This window comes from Tenrec ecaudatus, chromosome 12, assembly GCF_050624435.1.
Source record: "Tenrec ecaudatus isolate mTenEca1 chromosome 12, mTenEca1.hap1, whole genome shotgun sequence".
NCBI classification, from domain to species: domain Eukaryota; kingdom Metazoa; phylum Chordata; class Mammalia; order Afrosoricida; family Tenrecidae; genus Tenrec; species Tenrec ecaudatus.
In genome coordinates, this window is record NC_134541.1 from 97,392,770 (window position 1) to 97,414,420 (window position 21,651).

Below are 21,651 nucleotides of genomic sequence, written 5' to 3' on the forward strand. Positions count from 1 at the left end.
GACAAGGGAACAATAAGAGATCTACCATTGATGACCAAGTCTTATAACTTTTCTGTTCATTTGAAATTACTTCCAATTAAAAATTTTCTTTTAAACACTATAAAATCTGTTAGGTGTATTACTTAGAGATAATTACATTTGCACCCCCGTATTAGAGATGGCGGAAAGAGAAAAACGGCGCTTTATCTGTGCTAAAACACAAGAAGAGCCCTCAAGAATACTTACTTGTACAAAGCAAGCTGGTCACTTCCTAGCGCCCTGTTTACCAAAGGAGGACGGATGTCTTTGCAATAAACCTCCAATATTTTCGCACAGCTCCTCGACTTCAAAAGATAGCTTTTTAAGACACTCTTTTCTTCAGATATATTTTCTTCTACCTCCTAACATTTGTGCTGCTCATTTCATAAATCAAGTTTGAACACAATCTAGCTCTCCCTGTTCAGGAGAGACCTTCATTGACATATCTTAACTCACTGCGAGTAAGAGTCGTTTTTGGCTCATGGTGACTGGATAAGGCAGATTAGAACTAGCCATAAGTTTCCAAGGCTGCTATCTCTAAAGATACACCTTTCTCCCAGGGTTTCTCTGAGTATCCTGAAGTCATCTGGAATCAATATTTCCCATACTTGTTGGGTAACAGCCCCCATAGTCAAATGGGTACAAGGGGCTGGTTGTATAATTGAGAGGTAAATTAAGAGACATCAGACAATACAAAGCATGCAATGGCTCACCTCCACCGCCATGACTTCAGGATCCAGGTTCACGCAGAGAGAGATTTTATTTCCAACAACTGCTTATATGTGAGCATGCAAGGCCCCCGAATTACAGGTAACTACATATGTAACAAAGTGGGCTATACCCTAACCCTAAAGGTTGCTGAGTGCTGGGAGCAGGTAAGGGGTGTTGGACAGGGTTCTCTAGAGAGACGAAACCAGATTGCTAGTAATTATATATAAATATATTTATAAAGATAGATATATAATACAAGAAATGAACCATTAAATTATATACAGATAGATAATACAAGAAATTAACAGTTAAATTATAAAGCAGTGAGACACTAGCAGTCCTTTAAGGCTTGAGAGCCACCAGTTGCCAGTCCCCTTCTGTAGAGAGAGCTGGGCTATATATATCCAGGCAGCAAACAGCAAGGCAGGTCCCCAACTGTCAGTCCCCAGCTCCAGAGATGAACATTCCAATTGTGTGGGCTTAAAGAGACCTCAACTTACAGCGGCACAGTCCACAGGCTAGGCATCCCACAGGTAGTGTACCCCTTTAAACTGAGGCACAGAACAACCAAGGTGAGGCTCACCGAGCCATTTATCTCTCTGCCCTTCAGTTAATCCTACTTGTGTTTATCGGCCAGGCTGGCACAATAAACTATCGCAGAGCAGGTGAGGGGAGTGACTGTCTCCAGAACCTAGAGAGCAAGCGCACATGTCTGCTCTTACAGTTAAAGCTGCCGGCTAGACAGCAATCAGCCATTTGCTTGCAAGAGATAAGGCAGCACTATTATGGGAGGATATAGTGTGGGACAATATTAATTATGAGAATGTGATTGGGACTGTCCCCAACTCATAAGGGTGAAGGCCTCCCTCCACCCCAGAAACCAAGCCTGCCAGACTTCTTAATAATGAGATAAGGGATTCATCCACCTCCAATCTCTGCCCAGTCCTCTGTTTCCCATACATACTGAGCTCATCTTTCTTCTCCAATCAGCTCACATGCCTCTATGTTCTATCACAAGCATCCTGAGTTATCCTGAGGGTTACGTCAATGCTATAGATTGAGTTTTCTAAAGAAATGCTCATATGTATGTGTGTGTGTGTGTAATTTTCCCCCAATACTATTGTGTTAGTCTGAGTAGACTAGAAAAACAAATTCATAGACACTCATATGTGTATAAGACGGAGATTTATATCAAAGAGCAATAGTATATTAAAACATCCCAGCTCAGTCCAAATCAAGTCTATTAAGTCTAATATTAGCCCTAATGTTCGATACCGATCTATAAATTCCTCTTCAGACTCACAAAACACATGCAATGACACTGAATGCAGGAATATCACAGGCCAGTAGGTGGAAAGTCTACTGGATCCAGTGGTGGTAGAGACATCTCAGCGCTGGCAAAGGTCTCCACGTGGCTCCTCCAGCTCCAAAGCTCTGACTGCATCAATGTAGCTCCATCAGGCCCTTTGTCAGTAAGGTCTCACAAGGAGTGAGCTTGTGTCTTGCTTCCAGAGAGTTATTTATCTCCTTAACACCTCCAAATGAGGTCATCAAGCTGGAACTGATTGACAGGCTAAACTCCAGGCCTTCGTTCTTAAGTCTCAAATTGACAACAGATAATGTACTGTATATACTCGTGTATACGCCAGGTTTTTCAGCACATTTTTAATGCCGGTTTTGTGGTAAAATTAGGTGCCTCGGCTGATATTCCAGTCAGCTTATACTCGAGTATATACGGTGACTGCCACAGCTATGTATTTAAATCTTTTTACAAAACAACCTTATCACCTTCAAAGTAGTCTCTATTTCACTTAATACATTTGTGAAATCTGCGATTCCATTCTTAGAAACATTTTTCAAACTCATCTGTTTGGATGGCTAAAAGCGCCTCCCTCGTTTTTTTCTTCGCCTCTTCTATGCCATCAAGCAGCTGTCCTTTCATGTCCCTCTTCATTCATGGAAACAAAAAGAACGAACGGAGCAAAGTCAGGTAAGTAAAGGTGTGTGGGGCAAGAGAGACATGCTGCTCTTGGCCAAAAACTGGAGCACTGAGATGGTTGTATGAGCAGGTGCATTGTTGTGGTAGCAAAATCAGTCCCATCTGCCACAAATCATACCTTTTTGGTTGTAGCCTGTTATGCAATCTTTTCAGAACCTCTAAGTAGAAAGCTTGATTAAATTTCTGACCTGGTTGAACAAACTCCAAATGTACCATAAGTAGACATCTTCGTCTATTTGGGAATTTGACAGATGTTCAAAAGGAGGTTTGTCGTCAATTGACATTTCACCTTTTTTGAAATGAGAAAACCACTCCTATACTTGAGTTTTTCCCATAAAGGTCCTTGTAAACTGTGTCTAACATCACAACAGCTTCTGTGGAATTTTTCCCAAGTAGGAAGCAAAATTTTAGAGCCACATGCTGTTCTATTAAATTGGCCATCACAAAAAAACAAGGTTCAAGCCAAACTATTTTTATGAAAAATTCACTGTGACCAGAGAGAACTTTCCCAGGTGATGCCACTGGGTGCACTAACTTAGAGCAAATTGCTCAATGCTTGCCTAGCAAGGAAAATATGGACTACGAAAGCTCCACCCAGCGGAGGGTTTTTTCCAGTTAGGGGGGTACTCTGTCATATAAATATATATATAAAGAAGTACCTTTATACCAAGAAATAAATTTCTATAAAGGAAGTTATCCAGCTCAGTCCAACTCAAGTTCATGGTCAGGTGCTAGTTGCAGTCCCCTCCAGACTCACGCAGCTGATGTCTGGTGAAGCACAGGCAGAGTCGGAAATGCAGAGATTACAGGCCAGTGGGTGCAGAGTCATATAGATCCCAGGTCAGCAGCAGCATGATAATGATAGGATGTCACATCTCCCAGAGTCAGCAGGCTACATGAGCGGCCGCCCCCGAGCTAGACACGGAATCCAGGCAAGCAGGAAGGAGAAGAGGGGCAAGAAAGAGTGGCCAATTCTCCTGTGTCTCTCTTATAAAAAGGCCACACCTCAAGGAGACATCATCAGGATGTGACCTGAATGATAGGTTAGACTTCATTCCTACTTTCACATAGGTGTAACATGTTGATACAAAACCTAACATCACAGCCAACACCCAATCTATCATCAAAATACAAGTTCTACTTCCCGAAATATTTACCAAATCATTCCTATGTCCACTATATCATAATTTCTTATGAACTTGGGTATAAAGCCATTAAATCAATCCCATTGAGTTGATTTCAACTCCAGCAACCCTATAGGACAGAACAAAGCTGTCCAATAGGACTTGTTTAATTGTATATCTCTATGGAAGTAGACTGCCACATCTTTTTTTCCCACAGATTGTCTGTTGGATTAAACAACTGACCTTTCACTTAGCTAAGTAGAACTTTAACAATTTCGCCATCAGGGCTCCTTGAACTTGGTTTAATGAGCTCTGAGTGAACAACTGCCATCAAATTAATCCCAACTCATAGCAACTCCATAGGGCAGAGAAAAACTGCCCTTTTAATTTCTAAAGCTGTGGATCTTTATGGGAGCAAAAAGCCTCATCTTTCTCCCTCAGAAAGGCTAATGGGTTTGAACTGTTGACCTTTCAGCCTAATTTGTAACCTACTACGCCACCATGGCTCCTTGAACTTGGTTACAATAACCCCTTATCTGCCCACTATCACCTAAATCTGAGATTTAAGATCCTGCAACACCCCGCAAGATCAAAACTCACTTCCAGTTGTTTGCAAACTGTGGTAGTTATATAATCATTTGTCAATTTGAGGATTAGGAGTGAAGGGGTAGAGTCTAGCCTGTCAATCAGTTAATAGCCAATGAGGCCTCTGTGTGGGCATGGCCTTCTCCTGAGGATTCTGGGAACTATTCTGCGATAGTTTATTGTGCCAGCCTGGCCGATAAACACAAGTAGGATTAATTGAAGGATGGAGAGACAAATGGCTTGGTGAGCCTCGCCTTGCTTGTCTCTCGTTCTTTAATCATCAGACCTGCGTGTGGCTGCCTTGCTTGTCTGTGCCTCAATTTAAAGTGTACACTACCTGTGGGACGCCTAGCCTGTGGACTGTGTCAATGTCAGTTAAGGTCCCTTTAAGACCACTCGATTGGAATGTTCGTCTCTAGAGCTGGGGACCGACAGTTGGTGACCTGCCTTGCTGTTTGCTGCCTGGGTATATATATATAATAATATATATATATAGGCCAGCTCTCTCTACAGAAAAGGAACTGGCGGCTCTCAAGCCTTAAAGGACTGCTAGTGTCTCACTGCTTATAATTTATAATTTAACTGTTAATTTTTTGTATTATCTATCTGTGTATAATTTAACAGTTCATTTCTTGTGTTATCTATCGATCTTTAGAAATATATTTTATATAATTACAAGTAATCTGGTTTTGTCTCTCTAGAGAACCCTGTCTAACACATCCGGTATTCCTTCTTGGAGATGGAGACACACACACTCTCTCGGCTGACCCCTGGGAAACATTGCAGCTGACAAGACACATGGAACTCCCCTAGTGCCCTGAGCTGGAGGAGCCATGTGGAGACCCCTGCCAGCGCTGAGATGCCTTCACTGCCACTGGATCCACAAGACTTCCCACCCACTGGCCTGTGATCTTCCTGCATTTGGCATCATTGCATGTGTTTTGTGAGTCTGAAGAGGACTTTATAGATTGGTTTCAGACATATGGGCTCATATCAGACTTATGGCCTTGATCTGGACTGGGCTGGGACGTTTTCTTACAATTACTCTTTATACAAAGTTCTTTGTTTTTTCTTTTTCCTTTTGCTGCAAAAGGAAGCTTTATTGTTACTATTTGTTCCCCGGCTTGGGGGAGGGGCCCCAGGGCAGTGGCACTGCAGTTGGCAGGTCAGGTCAAAGGAAAGGGACTAGGGCTGGCAGGGGGAGGCAGAGGGCCCCTCGCAGGTGGCTCAGTGCCACAGGTTCCTAGTCGTGTTTGAGGGTGAGCCTCTTCAAGAAATACTCGCCCAGCCCGGCCTGGGGGCTGGCCAGTGTGCAGAGGTTGGTCAGGTGGTCGCCCATCTTCTTGAAGAGTTTCACCTCCTCATCTAGGAAGTGGTTCTCCAGAAAGTCACAGAGATGGGGGTCTGTGTCAGTGGACCCCGCGCACGCAGGTCCAGAAGGACCAAGTTGAGGGTCTTCTCCAGGGCCAGCGCAGTTTCCACGGCATCCAGAGTTCTACCCACTCATCTTGGGACGGCTTCAGCACATCCTGGGAGAGGGCGCAGCTGCTGCGCTGGTGCTGCAGCTTCAAGAGATGCTCGGCCCCCTCACGCTTCTCCTTTCCCAGCTCACGGATAAAGTGTGTCCCACGCCTTCCAAGGTCACATCATCGTAGTTGAAAAGGAAGCCCAGAGAGATGTAGGTGTCAGAGGCCCGCGGACGCAGGTTGACCAGACAGTTGACGCAGGCCTCAGCTTCAGGAGAATAATTCTGACGGATCTAAGAGCTCATGATTGGTCGGTTTGGAGGTCGCCACACACAAAATAAGTGTTAGCTGGTCCCAGTAAGAGGGGATGGCCAAGAAGATGGTCCCGAAGGTGACGCCCAAAAAGGAAACTGGAGATGGTGGAAGGTTGGAGGAAGGGAGTCCCGGACCTGTTTCATTCAAACACTTTTGAAGCAAGACACAACTCCATTGGACTACAGGGTGAGCTTCATGAAGCTCTATTTTATACACATGTAAGTCTCTATGAATTTGTCTCTCTAATCTACCTGGACTAACACATTATGGGACCACGCGTGGGGTACTAGAGAAACAAATCATGAAGACGGAGAGTGGATGCTTTTTTGATCTCTGCCTCATGGTAGTTTTCTTTGGCTAGCCAGAGGGCAGCTCTGTCCATGCAGGTTACTGGGTTGCTTTCTGGAAGGAATAGGGGACGTTAAAGCTTTGATTATCTTGTTTGGTTATAGTCTTTGGTTATTCCAGGGTGAAATGGCAGAAATGAATGCTGTTAACATATATTTTGAGCTCAGGGGTAGAAATCACCCCTTGAATTTCTCAGAGACCATGCTGGTGGAGAAAATGACTGACGGAGGTCAAAATGGCTGACAGAAGGCCTGGCCCTGGCTTGAGACAATGTTGTCAGAGGCCTAATCCCATATTTTTATATCAATAGGATAGTTTAGATAAAGAATTACCGTGTATACTCGAATATAAGCCGACTCAAGTATAAGCCAAGGTACCTAATTATTACCTGGGAAACCAGAAAAACTGATTGACATGAGTATAAGCCTAGGGTGGAAAATGCAGAAGCTATTGACGAGTTTCAATAATCAAAACAAATGAAAATACAATTACTAAAAATTGAGACATCAGTGGGGTCATGTATTTAAATATTTATTTTAAATTAAAAAAAACAAAAGGACAAGTCATTTAACATTAGTAAACCAGCACAGTAAGTGGAAAATAGGTTCAACAAAAACAATAAGGTATCAACAATGATACCTTAAGAGTACTATTCCCTGAGCTCAATCAGCAACCAAGCTAAAATGTAAAGAGTTAAAATCCTTCAAAACTGGATTCCTCATCATCATCCGTATCTCAATGCAGAGCTTCAGCTGGTGTGAGGTCATCATAGACACTGTCTTCACTGAGATCGCCATCATCAGCATCATTGCTGTCATTTTCATACAAAGCGCAGTCTTCACTGCCATCCATAGCATTACCGATACTACATTTCTGGAAGGCACATCGCACCATGTCTTCTGGAATGTCTTCCCATGCATGTCGAACCCACTTTGCTATTAACTCTATGTCAGGCTTCATGAGATTTCCTCCTTTGTTAGTCGGACTTGGCCAGATGACATCCATTCACACCACATCCTTCGCACACGGTCTTTAAAAGGCTTATTCAAAGATACGTCATAGGACGGCTCTGATTGGTTAGATGTGAGTAAACAAACATTCAAAACCCTGCAGTGTCAGCGGGGCTTTAATGAACAGCGGAGAAACAGCAATCACCCGCGAGATAATGGGCGCTCGTCCTGTTACCTGGGGGGGCGGGGATGTCAGCAAGATGTTACACCTCGCTGTGGTACCACTGCCCTATGTATAAGCTGAACCCCAGTTTTTCAGTACATTTTTTGTGCTGAAAAACTCAGCTTATACACGAGTATATACGGTAAGATGAGCTAAATAAAGATAGAACTTGATTGTTTTAATAATTGAGATTGGTATCTGATTCTACTTTGTTTATATTGATTTCTTCTGCTTATTGTTGATATAAGGATTTATGGAAATGATTATTGGGAAGTATGGAAATAGAGAGCTTGTAAGCTCTTTCCTTGAGCCATTAAAATTTGATCTTTAAATGGGTTTAGGATATGCCTGCAAAGGAAATTTGGGGGGGCGGGGGGGAAAGTCCCACCCAGTGCTTTGGAGTACTCAGGATAATTGCATTCCAAGAGACCTGCTCAGGGAATTGTTGACAGATTGAAGAAAAAAGGAAATCTTTGGATTTTTTGAAGTGTGAACTAGTCGTTTTTGTCAGAAGCTGAAAAAAATCTGGAACCATGAAGAAAACTCCTTTCTAGGACTGAACATTAAAGGGAGCCTGTGAGCAGGCAGAAATGCTTGCTAGGTGACCACCTGGATCCACTTGTTGAGTGGAAGTGGGAGAAATGCAGCAATAAAGAGACAGGTTGGGTCTGGCCACTGACACCCCTGGACCTAGTTTACAGAAACTAGAGGAGAAGATGAAAGCGGGTTGACTGGCCTGAAGTTCATTATCTAGCCCAAGGGGGTTAGAGTTGGTGAGAATTTGTGCTGGGACCATGGTCTAAAGGCAAAGCGACCAATGGGCACCCTGGTGAGGTTAAGTGAGGCAGCCCACATTGAGTTGTCCAGAACCTGACTAGATGAAGAGAAGATATTTGAGCCTGTGAACTTGTGCATATTACTGCAGACCTTATGGATGGTCTTTCCTGATTTGACTTTGCTTATGGATGCAGATTTCACAAGGTCCCAACTGGAATGAAGGTTCTTCATATCAAGTTGATTTAAGGGGGTAGCATAGAAATTGGATACCCAAAATTGGGGGATAAAGGCATGAAGTGGTTGGCTTACAAACTTTCATAGGTGGGGGAATATATTCATAGGATTATATGATTAAGGTGTAGGTGTTACTTAATTGCAATTGTTAGACATAGGATATTTTTGTTTGTTCACTTATAGAATGTTATGATTAAATGTGGGTGGCACATATTGAATTGTATACATATTAGTTTATACTATTAGGTAGAGATATGATTTTACCGTTTGAAAATTATATATGGCTAAAGAGTTGTGTAAAAGTGTCATGGTGTCGGGGATAGTCTGTGATGGTTATATAATCATTTGTCAATTTGAAAGGATTAAGAGTAAAGGAGTAGAGTCTAGCTTGTCAATCAGGTCATAGCCAATGAGGCCTCTGTGTGGGCATGGCCTTCTCCTGAGGATTCTGGGAACTCCAGTATAACTCCTTAGAGGTGGGAGACACACTCTCTCTCTGCCTCTGCTGACTCCCTGGGAGACATTGCACCTGACAAGACACATGGAACTACTCGAGTGCCCTGAGCTGGAGGAGCCATGTGGAGACCCCTGTCAGCGCTGAGATGCTTACAATGCCACTGGATCCACAAGACTTCCCACCCACTGGCCTGTGATTGTCCTGCACTTGGCATCATTACATGTGTTTTATGAGTCTGAAAAGAACTTCATAGATTGGTTTCAGACATATGGGCTCTTATTGGACTTATGGACTTGATCTGGACTGGGCTGGGACGTTTTCTTATGTACAATTACTCTGTATATAAAGCTCTTTCCTATACACATATGAGTGTCTATGAATTTGTTTCTCTAGTGACCCAAAGCCCGTTTGTAGGCCACAGGACATCCCCTTACAGAAGGGTTTCAGCGAGGAGATGAGCCAGTCAGGGTGTGATGTAGTAATGATGAAAAATACAATTTTCCTCTAGTTCCTAAATGCTTCCTCCCCCACCTCCTCCCCATCATGATCCCAATTCTACCTTGCAAGTCTGGCTAGACCAGAGGATGTACACTGGTACAGACAGGAACCAGAAACACAGGGAATCCAGGGCGTATGATCCCTTCAGGACCAGTGGTGTGAGTGGCAGTACTGGGAGGGTAGAGGGAGGATGGGTTGGAAAGGGGGAACTGATTACAAGGATCTACATGTGACCTTCTCCCTGGGGGATGGACAACAGAAAAGGGGTGAAGGGAGACGTCGGACAGGGCAAGATATGACAACATAATAATTTATAAAGTATCAAGGGTTCATGAGGGAGGGTTGGGGGAAATGAGGACCTAATGCCAGGGGCCTAGGTGGAGAGCAAATGTTTTGAGAAGAATGAGGGCAATGAATGTACAAATGTGCTTTACACAATTGATGCATGTATGGATTGTGATAAGAGTTATATGAGCTCCTAATAAAATGATTTTTTTAAAAAGGATTTGTTTCTCTAGTCTACCCAGACTAACACACCACCTCTATTTTATACTTGATAAAAAGATAAATTCATATTTTAAACTCTAGGAATAAAAAACTGTTTGTGGTTTCTCTCCAACAGACATGTTACAGTGCTTTATGCATACTCTGTTACGCTCCTTCAGCCATGGAATGTCCTTCCTCCAAATGTCTGCCTAGTCTCAACATGTTCTTTAAGGTTCAGCTGCCCTAGGAAACATTCCTTGATCCCTCAACTCAAATATCAGTGGTGCTAAGTGTTCCTGTACTGGAAGACCCAGAGCAAATTTACAGCACTGATCAAAGCATTCTAGTTAATGGATGCCTATTTAATTGCTAAATACCCCGTTAGAATAAGGGCCTACAGGGCAGTATTTGTGCTTTATGATTTTTTTTTGTTTTGTTTTTTTGTATCTCCCACTAATACCTAGCACAATGCCTGACAACAATTTTTCATGAGAGATCTATAGGAAAAGTTCCCAAACACAGTTAAGGTTCCGCTTGTTGGTACCGCACTTGTTCTTACAGGCGTAAATAATCACTAACTCATTGCAAGTACTATTTAAGAAAGTATACAAAGGTCCCTGTGGATCTTTTCCCTAAAAGGCAAATCATCCACGTTAGCATTGAGAGAGGAGAACTGGAAACACCTGAATGTTTCTGTTTAAAGCCCCTTTCTTTCATAATTCTGCTTGTTTACTATTTCTTAATGTTAGATGTACACAAATATATTTGCATAGAATTTGATGCAATGTAAAATCTTGTTCCCCTTTTTAAAATAAGACAGAATTTTATCTGGATCACACCATGGACCCACAATTTCTGCACCAAGGGAGAAACAGAATTTTCTAGAGGAATTGTCCCTAAGTAAAGGAGATAAGGGAAGGTAGTAGCTTCAAACTCCTATCCTTTGTCTCCAGTCATCAAACGGGTATTGCCAGTTCTGGCCCTCGGTATCATTTGCTAGATGATGCAAGGACCAATGAGGATAATAGTAGGACTTTTGGGGCACTATTTGTAATAAGAAATTAAGTACATATGAAACCTCTGGCCAGTCTGTATATCCTAGATATAAACATTTTTATTGTGAATAAAAAATCAAACTCCTCTAGGGCGGAGATGAAAGGCATCTCTGGTATTACTAGGCTCACCTCAGATATCATCTGTATTTGCCTATAAATCATCATTGAATAAATATTTATTGATCAGAATTGTACATATTTCTATTGAGCAGATAGTAAAATGAGTGACTTGTTACAAAGATTAGAAATAAGTTTTAGAAATACTATGCTCTGTGAAATATTTGTGATGTCAAAAACGTTCCTTTCATAAGGATTTAGCAGAATGCACACCTAGAAATATTGGCTCTTGAAGTGGGAGCAGTTCTATTTAACCACTCATGCTCTATTATTACCACTTTGCTATTATAACCCCTTTGGCTCCAAAATTCACTAAATAAAATTCACTAGTAAAATCAAATTCAATTCGCTAAAATAAAGTCAGAAAACATTGAAAAACTTCACAAAAATTCAGCAATATTATTCCCTTCCTGCCATTTATAAATAATAGATGTTCCTAAAGCTTTTTATCACTCATCTAGCAAAACGATTTCAGATGGCGCTACCAAAGTATGACCCCAGGGCCCACCACACTGGAGCCCTGATGTAAGACTATTTTTATTAAAATGCATTTAATGGTACATTTTTTCAAAAGGATTTTGATTATATCCTTAAAACTCTGTCTTACCTTATACGTATTCCAGAATTTCTGTTTCAGTTCTAAAAATATATCATCCTTTCCTTGGAGAAGACTCATACCTATTTTTAAAAACAAAACCAAAAGAGCTTTCAAAGATTCATCAGGGAGATTTGTGTATACTAGTTCATTCATGTATTTTTTTATTCCAATACATAAAGTTACCACCACAAAAACTCAGTGTCTGATCACTGAAGACAAAACGTGTGTCTTCAGCATTTCTAAAAAGAAACTCAGGGAGCAAGAACAAAACCTTCCTGTTTTAGAAAGGATGTAAAAAATGAGAGTGCTTTAAGAATTCTGTCCCAAGCCCACTAGGTTGTTCTTGTTTTTAAGTGAAGGTGAGTTGGGTCCAAGTCATAGCAACCCTGTGTACAACTGATCAAAGCACTGTCCAGCCCTGTGCCATCCTCACAATAGTTCTTAAGTTTGAGCCCATCAACGTAGCCATTGTGTCAATCCATCTTGTTGAAGGACTTCCCCTTTTTCCACTGCCTCTCTCCCAAGTCTGATGTCCTTCTCCAGGGACTGGTCTTTTCTGACAACATGTCCCAAGTCCATGAGATGAAGATTCACCATTTTTGCCTCTAAGGAACACTCTGGCTGTACTTCTTCCAAGACAGATTTGCTTGTTCTTTCGGCACTACAGGAACTTTCGATGTTCTTCACCAGCACAGTTCAACTGCATTGATTCTTCATGAGTCTCCCTTATACAGTGCCCAACGTTTACATGCATAGGAGGCTACTGAAATACCACGGCTTGGGTCAGGTACAGGAGAGAGCCAAGACTTTCTACTCTCATAAAGATGTACAGTCTCAGAAACCCACAAGGGCAGTTCTGCCTTGTCCTATAGGGACCCTATGGATTGGCATCGACTTGATGGCAGTGAGTTTGGTCTTTTAGTTTGGGTCCGGAATACCTCAGTCCTCAGAGTACATTCCATACTTTTCAACACGTTAAAGAGGTATAGTGCAGTATACTCAACCAATGCGATGTGTTGTTTGCACTCTTGACTGTTGCTTCAAGTAAGACTAACTCCTGGACAACTTCAATCTTTTTTTCCATTTATCATGATGTTACCTACTGGTCCAATTGTTTTCTTTACGTTGACTTGCAATTCATACTAAAGGTGGCGATATTTGATTTCATCAGAAAATGTCTCAAGTCCTCCTCGTTTTCAGCAAGCAAGATTGTGTCATCTGTATAACTTAGGTAGTTAATAAGACTTCTTCCAATCTCGATGCCGCATTCTTCTTCATATAATTCAGCTTCTCTGATGATAGGTTTAGCATACAGATTGAATAAGTATGGTGAGAGGATACAACCCTGATGCAAACCTTTCCTGATTTCAAAACATCCAGTATGCCCTTGTTCTGTGTGCACAACTGCCTTCTTGGTCCATGCACAGGTTCTACCTGAGCATAATGAAGTGTTCTGGAATAGCCATTCTTCTCAGGGCTATCCATAGTTTGTTATGATTCACATGGTTAGATGCCTTAACATATTCAATAAAACCCAAGTAAACATATTTCTGGTGTTCTCTGTTTTCAGCCAAGGTCCATCTGACATCAGTAATGATAGATAGCACGTGTTTCAAGTTCTCTTCTGAATCCAGTCTGAATCCCTGGCAGTTCCATGGCAATGCACCTGCTGTAACCATTCATTGTTGGATGATCTTCAGCAAGATTTTACTTACATGTGGTATGTGATAATGTTCTATAATTTGAGCATTCTATTGGGTCATATTTCTTTAAAGGGTAAAAATATGGATCTCTTCCAGTCAGTGGAACAAGTAGCTGTCTTCCAAATGTCCTGGCATAGATGAATGAGTGCTTCCAGTATTTTGTCAGCTGATTGAAACATTTTCATTGGCATTCCGTCAATCCCCAGAGTCTTGTTTTTGGCTAATGTTTTCAGTGCCGCTTGGGCTTCTTTGTTTAGTGCCATTGGTTTTTGCTCATCTGCTACATGTGTTGGTCCAGGTTGACTAGAGATACAAATCCAGAGACACACAAATGTGTGTAAGAGAGAGCTTTATATCAAAGAGCAATTGTATATTGAGAAAAAATCCCAGCCAAGTCCATAAGTCCAACATTAACCCAGATGTCCAATACTAGTCCATAAATTCTTCTTTAGGCTCACATAGCACATGCAATGATGCTGAATGCAGGAAGATCACAGGCTGGTGGGTGGAAAGTCTTGTGGATCCAGTGGTGGTGGAAGCATCTCAGTGCTGGCACTTCATGTGGCTCCTCTAGCTCCAGGGCTCTGGCTGCCATCAGCATGGCTCCATATGGCTTTTCAACAGGAAGGTGAAGCAGAGAGAAAGTGCGGCCCACTTTCAGGTCAAAAGAGAGGAAGTTCCCTGAATCCTCATGAGAAGGCCAGGCCCACAGAAGCCATCAGGTTGTGACCTGATTTCCAGGTTAGACTCCACCCCTTCACTCTTAATATCCTGAAGTAGACACGAGATTATGTAACTTCCACACTACCTCTTGAAATGTTCAAATGTCAACTGGTTCTTTTGGGTACAATGACTGTGTGTATTCTTCCATCTTCTTTTTATTCTTCTTGCATTGTTCAATAATTTGTCCATATAATCTTCCAATATGCAAATCAAGGTGTGAATATTTTGAGTTGTTTCAGTTAAAGAGATGCTTAACGTGTTCTTCCTTGTTTTTCTAACTCCAGGTCTGCACATTTCATTGTAACATTTGGCTTCATCATGTCCAGTTGTCCTTTGAAAATTTCCATTCAATTCTGTAACTTCATTGTTTGTTCCATATGCCTTAGTTTCTCTATGATTACAAGCAAGTTTCAGAATCTGTCTTGACATACACCTTGGTTTTTTTACTTTCTTTCCTATCTTTTTAATGATGATTTGCTTTCCTCATGAATTATGTTCTTGATGACATCTCACAGTTTTCCAGGTATTCTGTCTTAGTGTTCAACGTGTCAAATCTGTTATTGAAATGTTCTCGAAATTCAGGTGGAATTTTGGTCATACTCAAGATCATATTTTGACTCTTGTGGACTTGTTTTCATTTTTTTCATCTACAATGTGAATTTACATGTGAGCAATTGATGGTGTGTTCTTCAGTCATACTCTGGCCTCATTTTAGCAGCTTATTTTGAGTTTCTCTATAGTCATTTCCCACAGATGTAGTCAATTTGATTTCTGTGTTTTCTAAGGAAGTTCATGTCCTCAAAGTAGCATCCTTGCTTTTTCAATACCCTGAAAAGGTCTTGTGCAGCAGATTTACCCAATGCAACACGTCTTTTGATCTTTGATTGCTACTTCCATGATCATTGATTGTGGATCCAAGATACACAAAATCCTTGACAACTCCAACCTTTTCCCCATTTATCATGGTGTTACATCTATGGTCCAGTTGTGAGGATTTGGGTCTTTTTTGGGGGGTGGTCAGGGGATCTTCTTTATATTGAGTTCTAATCCATAGTGAAGGCTGCAATCCTTGATCTGCATCAGCAAGTGCTTCAAGTCCTCACTTTCAGCAAGCAAGGTGTGTCATATGCATATTAAAGGGATGCATATCAAAAGAAGACATTGGTAGAGTTCTTCAATTTATCACTACCTTTGATGTTTAGTGCATACATTAGAATAATAGTTATATTACTTGGATTTCACTCAATGCAGATAGATATAATTGTATCACAGACAGCATTGTACTTCAAGATCGATCTTGAAATGTCCTTTTGACTAGACATGCAACGACATTCCGTCGATTCACTCCCAGCATAGTAATTATATGATTTTTTGATTTAAAGTGGCCAATACCAGTTTATTTCATCTTATTAATGTCTCCAATTTTTATGTGCTCCATTTCATTTTGACAGCTTCCAATTTCCCTAGATTCATACTTCGTATTTCCAAGTTCTGATGAATTGATGCTTGCAGCTGGTCCTTCTCTTTTACCTCATGCCCCGTCAGCACCTGAGGGCCCCGAGGGCTTTACTTCCACAGGCTTGATGTCACTACGTTGAGAAGGCAGTCCTTCCTCAGTCATATTTTGAGTGCCTTCTGACCTGAGAGGTTATCTTCTGGCACTTTCTCTGACAATGCTCTGTTTCACAAGGTTTTCAATATCCGATAATGTTTTAAGTCTGTTCAGGTTTTTCGTGGCTAGTTCCTCAGAAGCAGACAACTGATTCCTTCTGCGTCGTCTGTCCTTAGTCGGTAAACTCTGCTGAAGCCTATTCATTGTGGATAACCCTGCTGGGATTTGAAATACCAGTGACATGGCTTCCAGCATCACAGAAAAACACAAGCCACCAAAGCACGACAAACTGAAATAAGTAATAACTAATTGTTGTTCGCTGCCATCAATTTCCAAATCATAGTGACTCCATGTGTACAAAAGAAGAAAACACCGACAGGATCTGTGACAGCCTCACAATGATTGTTATACTTGAACTTATTGTTGCAACCACTGTGACACTCCATCTCGTTGCGGGTCTTCCGCTTTGTCCAAGTATAATCTACCTTCTCCAGGGATTGGCTGTATTTCATTCAAGGCAGATTTGTTCAGACTTACTGCTATCCGTGACAGAGTCAATATTCTTCACCAACACTGCAATTCAATGCATCTATTTTTCTTTAGTCTTTCTTCTTGTGTAGTTTTTGCACACAGGAGGCAAATGACAATACAATGGCTTGGGTCAGGTAACCCTAATCCTCAAAGGGATTAGGAGGAAGGGGAGAAAAGAATCTTGCTTTGTTTTGTTTGGTTTTCAGTCAACTGATGAGGACTCAGGATCAGATTCTCAAAAAAACAAACAAACAAACAAAAATAGTCAAATACTGGTAATGCAGTATTCCACTTAACCCAGAATTAACAAAGTGCTAAGCACTTTAAGTGCCTTATTTCATTTGACCCTCATAATAAGCCTTCATTGTAGGTCGAGTTACAGAGGAAAACAAGAGCTCAAGGCAATCAAAAGCAGACAGAATCGAACCACCCTGGTTTGATTCCAAGTCAAACCTCTTAATCACAATTACGACACTGGCTGCACAGGTGGCATGAAACAAAATATAATCTGATTTATGAAACCAACTGTATGAGCTCTGCTGGAACAGTGGTTAAATTTTCAGCAGTTTGAACCCACCAAGCCTTCCACAGAAGATGAGGCGGTCCGCTTCCATGCAGACACACACCAACGGGAAGATCGTGGGGAGAAGTTCTACTCTGTCCTTAAGGAACACTGTGAGTTGGAAGCGACCTTATGGCAGTGGGTTTGGGTTTCTAGTGCTTTGATGAAGAGGTCCTGATTAGTGTAAACAGTTGGGCATTCCGTTGTTAACTGAAAGGCAGATGGTTTAATTCCATGCAGAGGAACCTTAGAAGAAAGAACTGGTGACCTGCCTCCCAAAATATCGGTCTCTATAAACTCTGTGGAGCACAGTGCTGCTAGGATACTAGGTGAGTCATCATGAGTTAGCATCAACTGAAAACAACTGGTGGGGCCTTGAAGAAGCATCAACCCACTCCTCAGACCTTCCCTCTTCACTTTAACATCAAAAGAGGGAAACTGGGCTAGAAATCTGAAAAGCAAATCAAAAGCAGCAATAGAAGCAAAAATCTACTTTAGCAGCCAGAGGCCTGAAACATAGTCCTCCTGGGCCCTAATATTTCAACATCTATCTGGTTTCAGACATACTGTGAACACTACCACTATTCAAGCAGCACAGTTGAACGTGCAGCTCACAGTATGGACTCTTGTCTTTGTACCCCTCATTTAACTCCTTGGCCCTGCGTTTTTCATGTCACATGAGAATATTGGAAGAGCTTACTTCCGTGGACATCAATGTTTACTGCAGCATTATACAGGATAGCCAAAAGATGGAAGCAACGTAAATGTCCATCAAGAGATGAATGGGATGAACACAAAGTAGGAGAACCATACAATGGGCTATTACTTATCCATACAGCAAACAAAGTTCTGATGCATACTAGGACATGGGAAAGTTTGGAAGTATGCTCTGGGGGTTCAGAGGAAGAGGATGAATGAGAAGCACACAGTGGAGGGACTCTACAGAGACCAGAGCAGAGGGACCGTGGACAGGGATAGCCTACACTTCCGGATCGAAGTTTCTCAGCATGAAGATAAGTAGAAACAAATTTATTAAAATAAAGAGCAGCAACATCTGCCGATAAGACTCCCCTTTGTCATCGGCCCTCAGCACTAGCCGGAAGAATGCAGTTTCTTCCATCTTTCCTGCTCCAGGAGCTACCTTGGGGTGCTGAGCAGCTGAGCTGCAGAGACTTCGCGCTGCACAACCAGCCTGGGCAGATATAGGCTTGGTTCTCAGCCCAAGCCAAGGGAGCTCGGTCTGATAGCCTCATAGCCCTAACTCACCAATAACAGGGACAGCACAGCCGGCCTGAGCTGCATGGGGAAACCTCTGTAGGGCAGCCTGGAGCAGGCTGAAATGTGAATAGTCTAATTCTCCACACAAAGCTCCAGCCCCACTTGGAAAAATTATCTCCCCCTTCCCTGAGGTACAGCTCTACACTGCCCCCCCATCTTTAGATACACGAACAACACAAAACACGAGGCAGCTGGTTTTTTGTAGCTCCTTTGGGTAGCAGTTAACAAGAGCTGGTCTATTAACAAGTTATTAGCATAGCAATGCAAGTGAAAAGGGCAACAGAGGTTTTATAAAGCACAGGTGGGGAGATTGAGCTAGAGACAAAGACTAAAAAAAAGCCTTAGGGCCCAGAAGTTGCTCTTGGCTCACATACCTAGATTGCACCAGCTGTCCCGTGACTCAAGTCCCTGATCAGCAGGCTCATAACAAAAGAAGAAATGTAACTGGTAGTTAAGAAACTATCACCAAGAAAAGCCCAGACCAGGTGGTTTCACAGGGGAATTCTACTAAGTATTCAGAGATCTAACACCAATACGACACAAACTAGTCCAGAACACAGAAAAACACAACAAACTCTCAAACTCATTCTATGAAGCCAGCATAACACTGATACCCAAACCAAGCAAAGACCCCACAGGATAGAAAATTACTGTTGGGTCAGGTACTGGTTGGGCGACTTTAGGAAACCACCTGCCTGCCCTTATCAGACCAAGAGGGCTAGCTTCAAAGGGCCTACAACAATGAGCCATCTCCTCAGCCTCAGGCAGAATGATCAAGACACCTCCGAATTGGATGGAGATGGCTTAAAGCCCCTGCAGCTGCGACTCCTACCCCCTTCCTCCTTGTTTGCCCACCTGCAGCTTCTACCCCCTCCCTTTATTGTTTACTCTTCTGACCAGGGGCCCTGAGTCTTCATGGTGTCTCTCCCGCTCTGCTCCCCTCTCCCTCCGGGCAGCATGACTTCACTGACTCCTTGGGGAATCTCATCCCCAGGATAAACTTCTCCTTTTCCTTCTCTCTGGCCTGGCCTCAGTTTATCTTTGTGGCGAACCTAATAATTACAGACCAATATCCCTTATGAACAGATATTAAAATCCTCAAAAATTCTGGCCAACCAAATCCAACATCATATCAAAAAAATAATTCACCATTACAGAGCAGGATTCATTCCTGGGGTGGTTCAATATTAGAAAAATAATCAATGTAATCTACCACATAATCAACACAAAGAATAAAAACTATATGTTCATATCAATAGATGCATAAAAGGTATCTGATAATATCCAACATCCATTTTTTATCAAAACACTAAAAAATAGGAATAGAAGAAAAATTCTTCAACATGATAAAAGCTGTTAGGTAGCTTAGCCTAGGGAATTGGGAAGTCCATTTACGCATGCCCAAGAGAGCCAGCAAAGGACAAAAGCTGGATTTTCCTGCTGGTGGGCCCAGATGGGCGTTACACCTGGAGCAGCCCACCTGGGCCAGGTGATTGCAATTCAGACAATGGGATCGACCTGGGATCGTTTACCACACCTCCCTGGGGAACTCTTGAAAAGGCAGGGTCTTGGCTTGCTTGTGCGGTCTGGTCGTCTTCGTGGGAGGGGAGAGATCCTTGCATGACCTGGAGCAGTTTCTGCCAGGCCGCATGGTCAAAGGAATCCTATGGGTGCCACGTAAAACATGATGCTTCTTTGAACTTTCATTAAATTCACTTGGATCACGAGCCCGGCTTCGGCGTGAAATCTTTCTCGCGCGGAGCCAAGAACCGAGGCTGAGATTTAGGCCGGAGAGAGAAACCTTACAAAGCCATATATGAAAAACCAACAGACAATATCACACTTAACAGGGAAATGCCAAAAACATTTCCATGGAAAACAGGGACCAAACAGGATGTGCCCTACCTAACACCACTCTTAATTAAAATCATGCTGGGAAGTTTTAGCTAGTGTCATCAGAAAACAAAAATAAATCTAAGGAATACAAACAGGCAAAAAGGAAGTGAAACTCTCATGATTTGCAAATGATGTGATCCTATATATAGAAAACCCAAAAGTCTCCACCAAAAAAATTTGGAAACAATTGAAGGATTTGGAGAGGTAGCAAGAAACAAAATTATTAACCAGAAATCAATAGGATTCCTATATGCCAGCAAAGAGACCTGCTTAAATAGACTTTAAGAAAACAATACCATTTACAATTAAGCACACAAAAGATAAAACACTTAGGAATAAAACTAAACAAAGGACCTATCCCAGCCCAGTCCAGTCCAAGCTCATAAGTTGATATTAGCCCATATGTCCAGTATCAGTCTATAAATTCCTCTTCAGGCTCATGAAGCATATGCAATGACACCAAATGCAGGAAGATCACAGGCCAGTGGGTGGAAAGTCTTGTGGATCCAGTGGCATTGTAAGCTTCTCAGCGTTGGCAGGGGTCTCCATGTGGCTTCTCCAACTCAAGGCACTAGAGTAGTTCCATGTGTCTTGTCAGCTGCAATGTCTCCCAGGGAATCAGCAGAGAGAGAGAGTGACTCCTGCCTCTAAGGAGAAATACAGGCAGTTCCAGAATCCTCAGGAGAAGGCCGTGCCCACACAGAGGCCTCGTTGGCTATGACCTGATTGACAGACTAGATCCCACCCCTTTACTCTTAATCCTCTCAAATTGACAAACGATTATATAACTACCACAGATATATTGTTGGTACTAGTACAACGATATATAGACCAATGGATCAGAACACAAAACCCAGACATAAATGCATCAGCCTACATGCAACTAATCTTTGTCAAAGGACCTAGAAATTCCAGTGGGACAAAGACAGGTTCTTCAACAAATGGTGTTGGACAAACTGGATTTCCATATGCAAAAGAAGAAAACAAGCCCCACATCTCTCCCCGTACACAAAAACTAACTCAAGATGGATTAAAAACCTAACTGTAAACCCCACACCTATTAGGATCATCAATGAGAAAGCTAAAACAAATTTCAGGACCCTATTGAAAGGCATTCACAGTCTACCAAGTATAGTGAAGGAGGAAAACACAGCAGTAGACAAGATAGACGAGTAAGACTTATGTACATCCAAGGACTTAATCAGGAGAGTACAACAAGAGCACACATATTGGGGAAAGATTTTTTTTTTCTAAAGACATATCAGACAAGGGTCTAATTACCAAAACACACAGAACTGTGGGAAACTGACACTGAAGGAAATATGAGGACTATATTCCTTAGCTTATAACAGAGGGACTCTGGAAAGCTAGTATTCCATGATAGA

The 21,651-nt window shown here is 42.0% G+C and overlaps 1 protein-coding gene across 2 annotated transcripts in view; it reads right to left on the reverse strand.

Moving 5' to 3' along the window:
- The window catches only part of MPV17L (MPV17 mitochondrial inner membrane protein like), a 60,296-nt gene that overhangs the window by 32,916 nt on the left and 5,729 nt on the right, over window positions 1–21,651 (reverse strand). The window contains exon 2 of one of the 2 annotated variants that reach the window (XM_075528461.1): window positions 11,971–12,041. The exons of the other annotated variant lie outside the window; for it this stretch is intronic. Within the exon in view, the coding sequence (XP_075384576.1) occupies window positions 11,971–12,041 (71 nt within the window). The remainder of the gene's footprint in view (window positions 1–11,970; window positions 12,042–21,651) is intronic. 2 annotated transcript variants of the gene reach the window in all.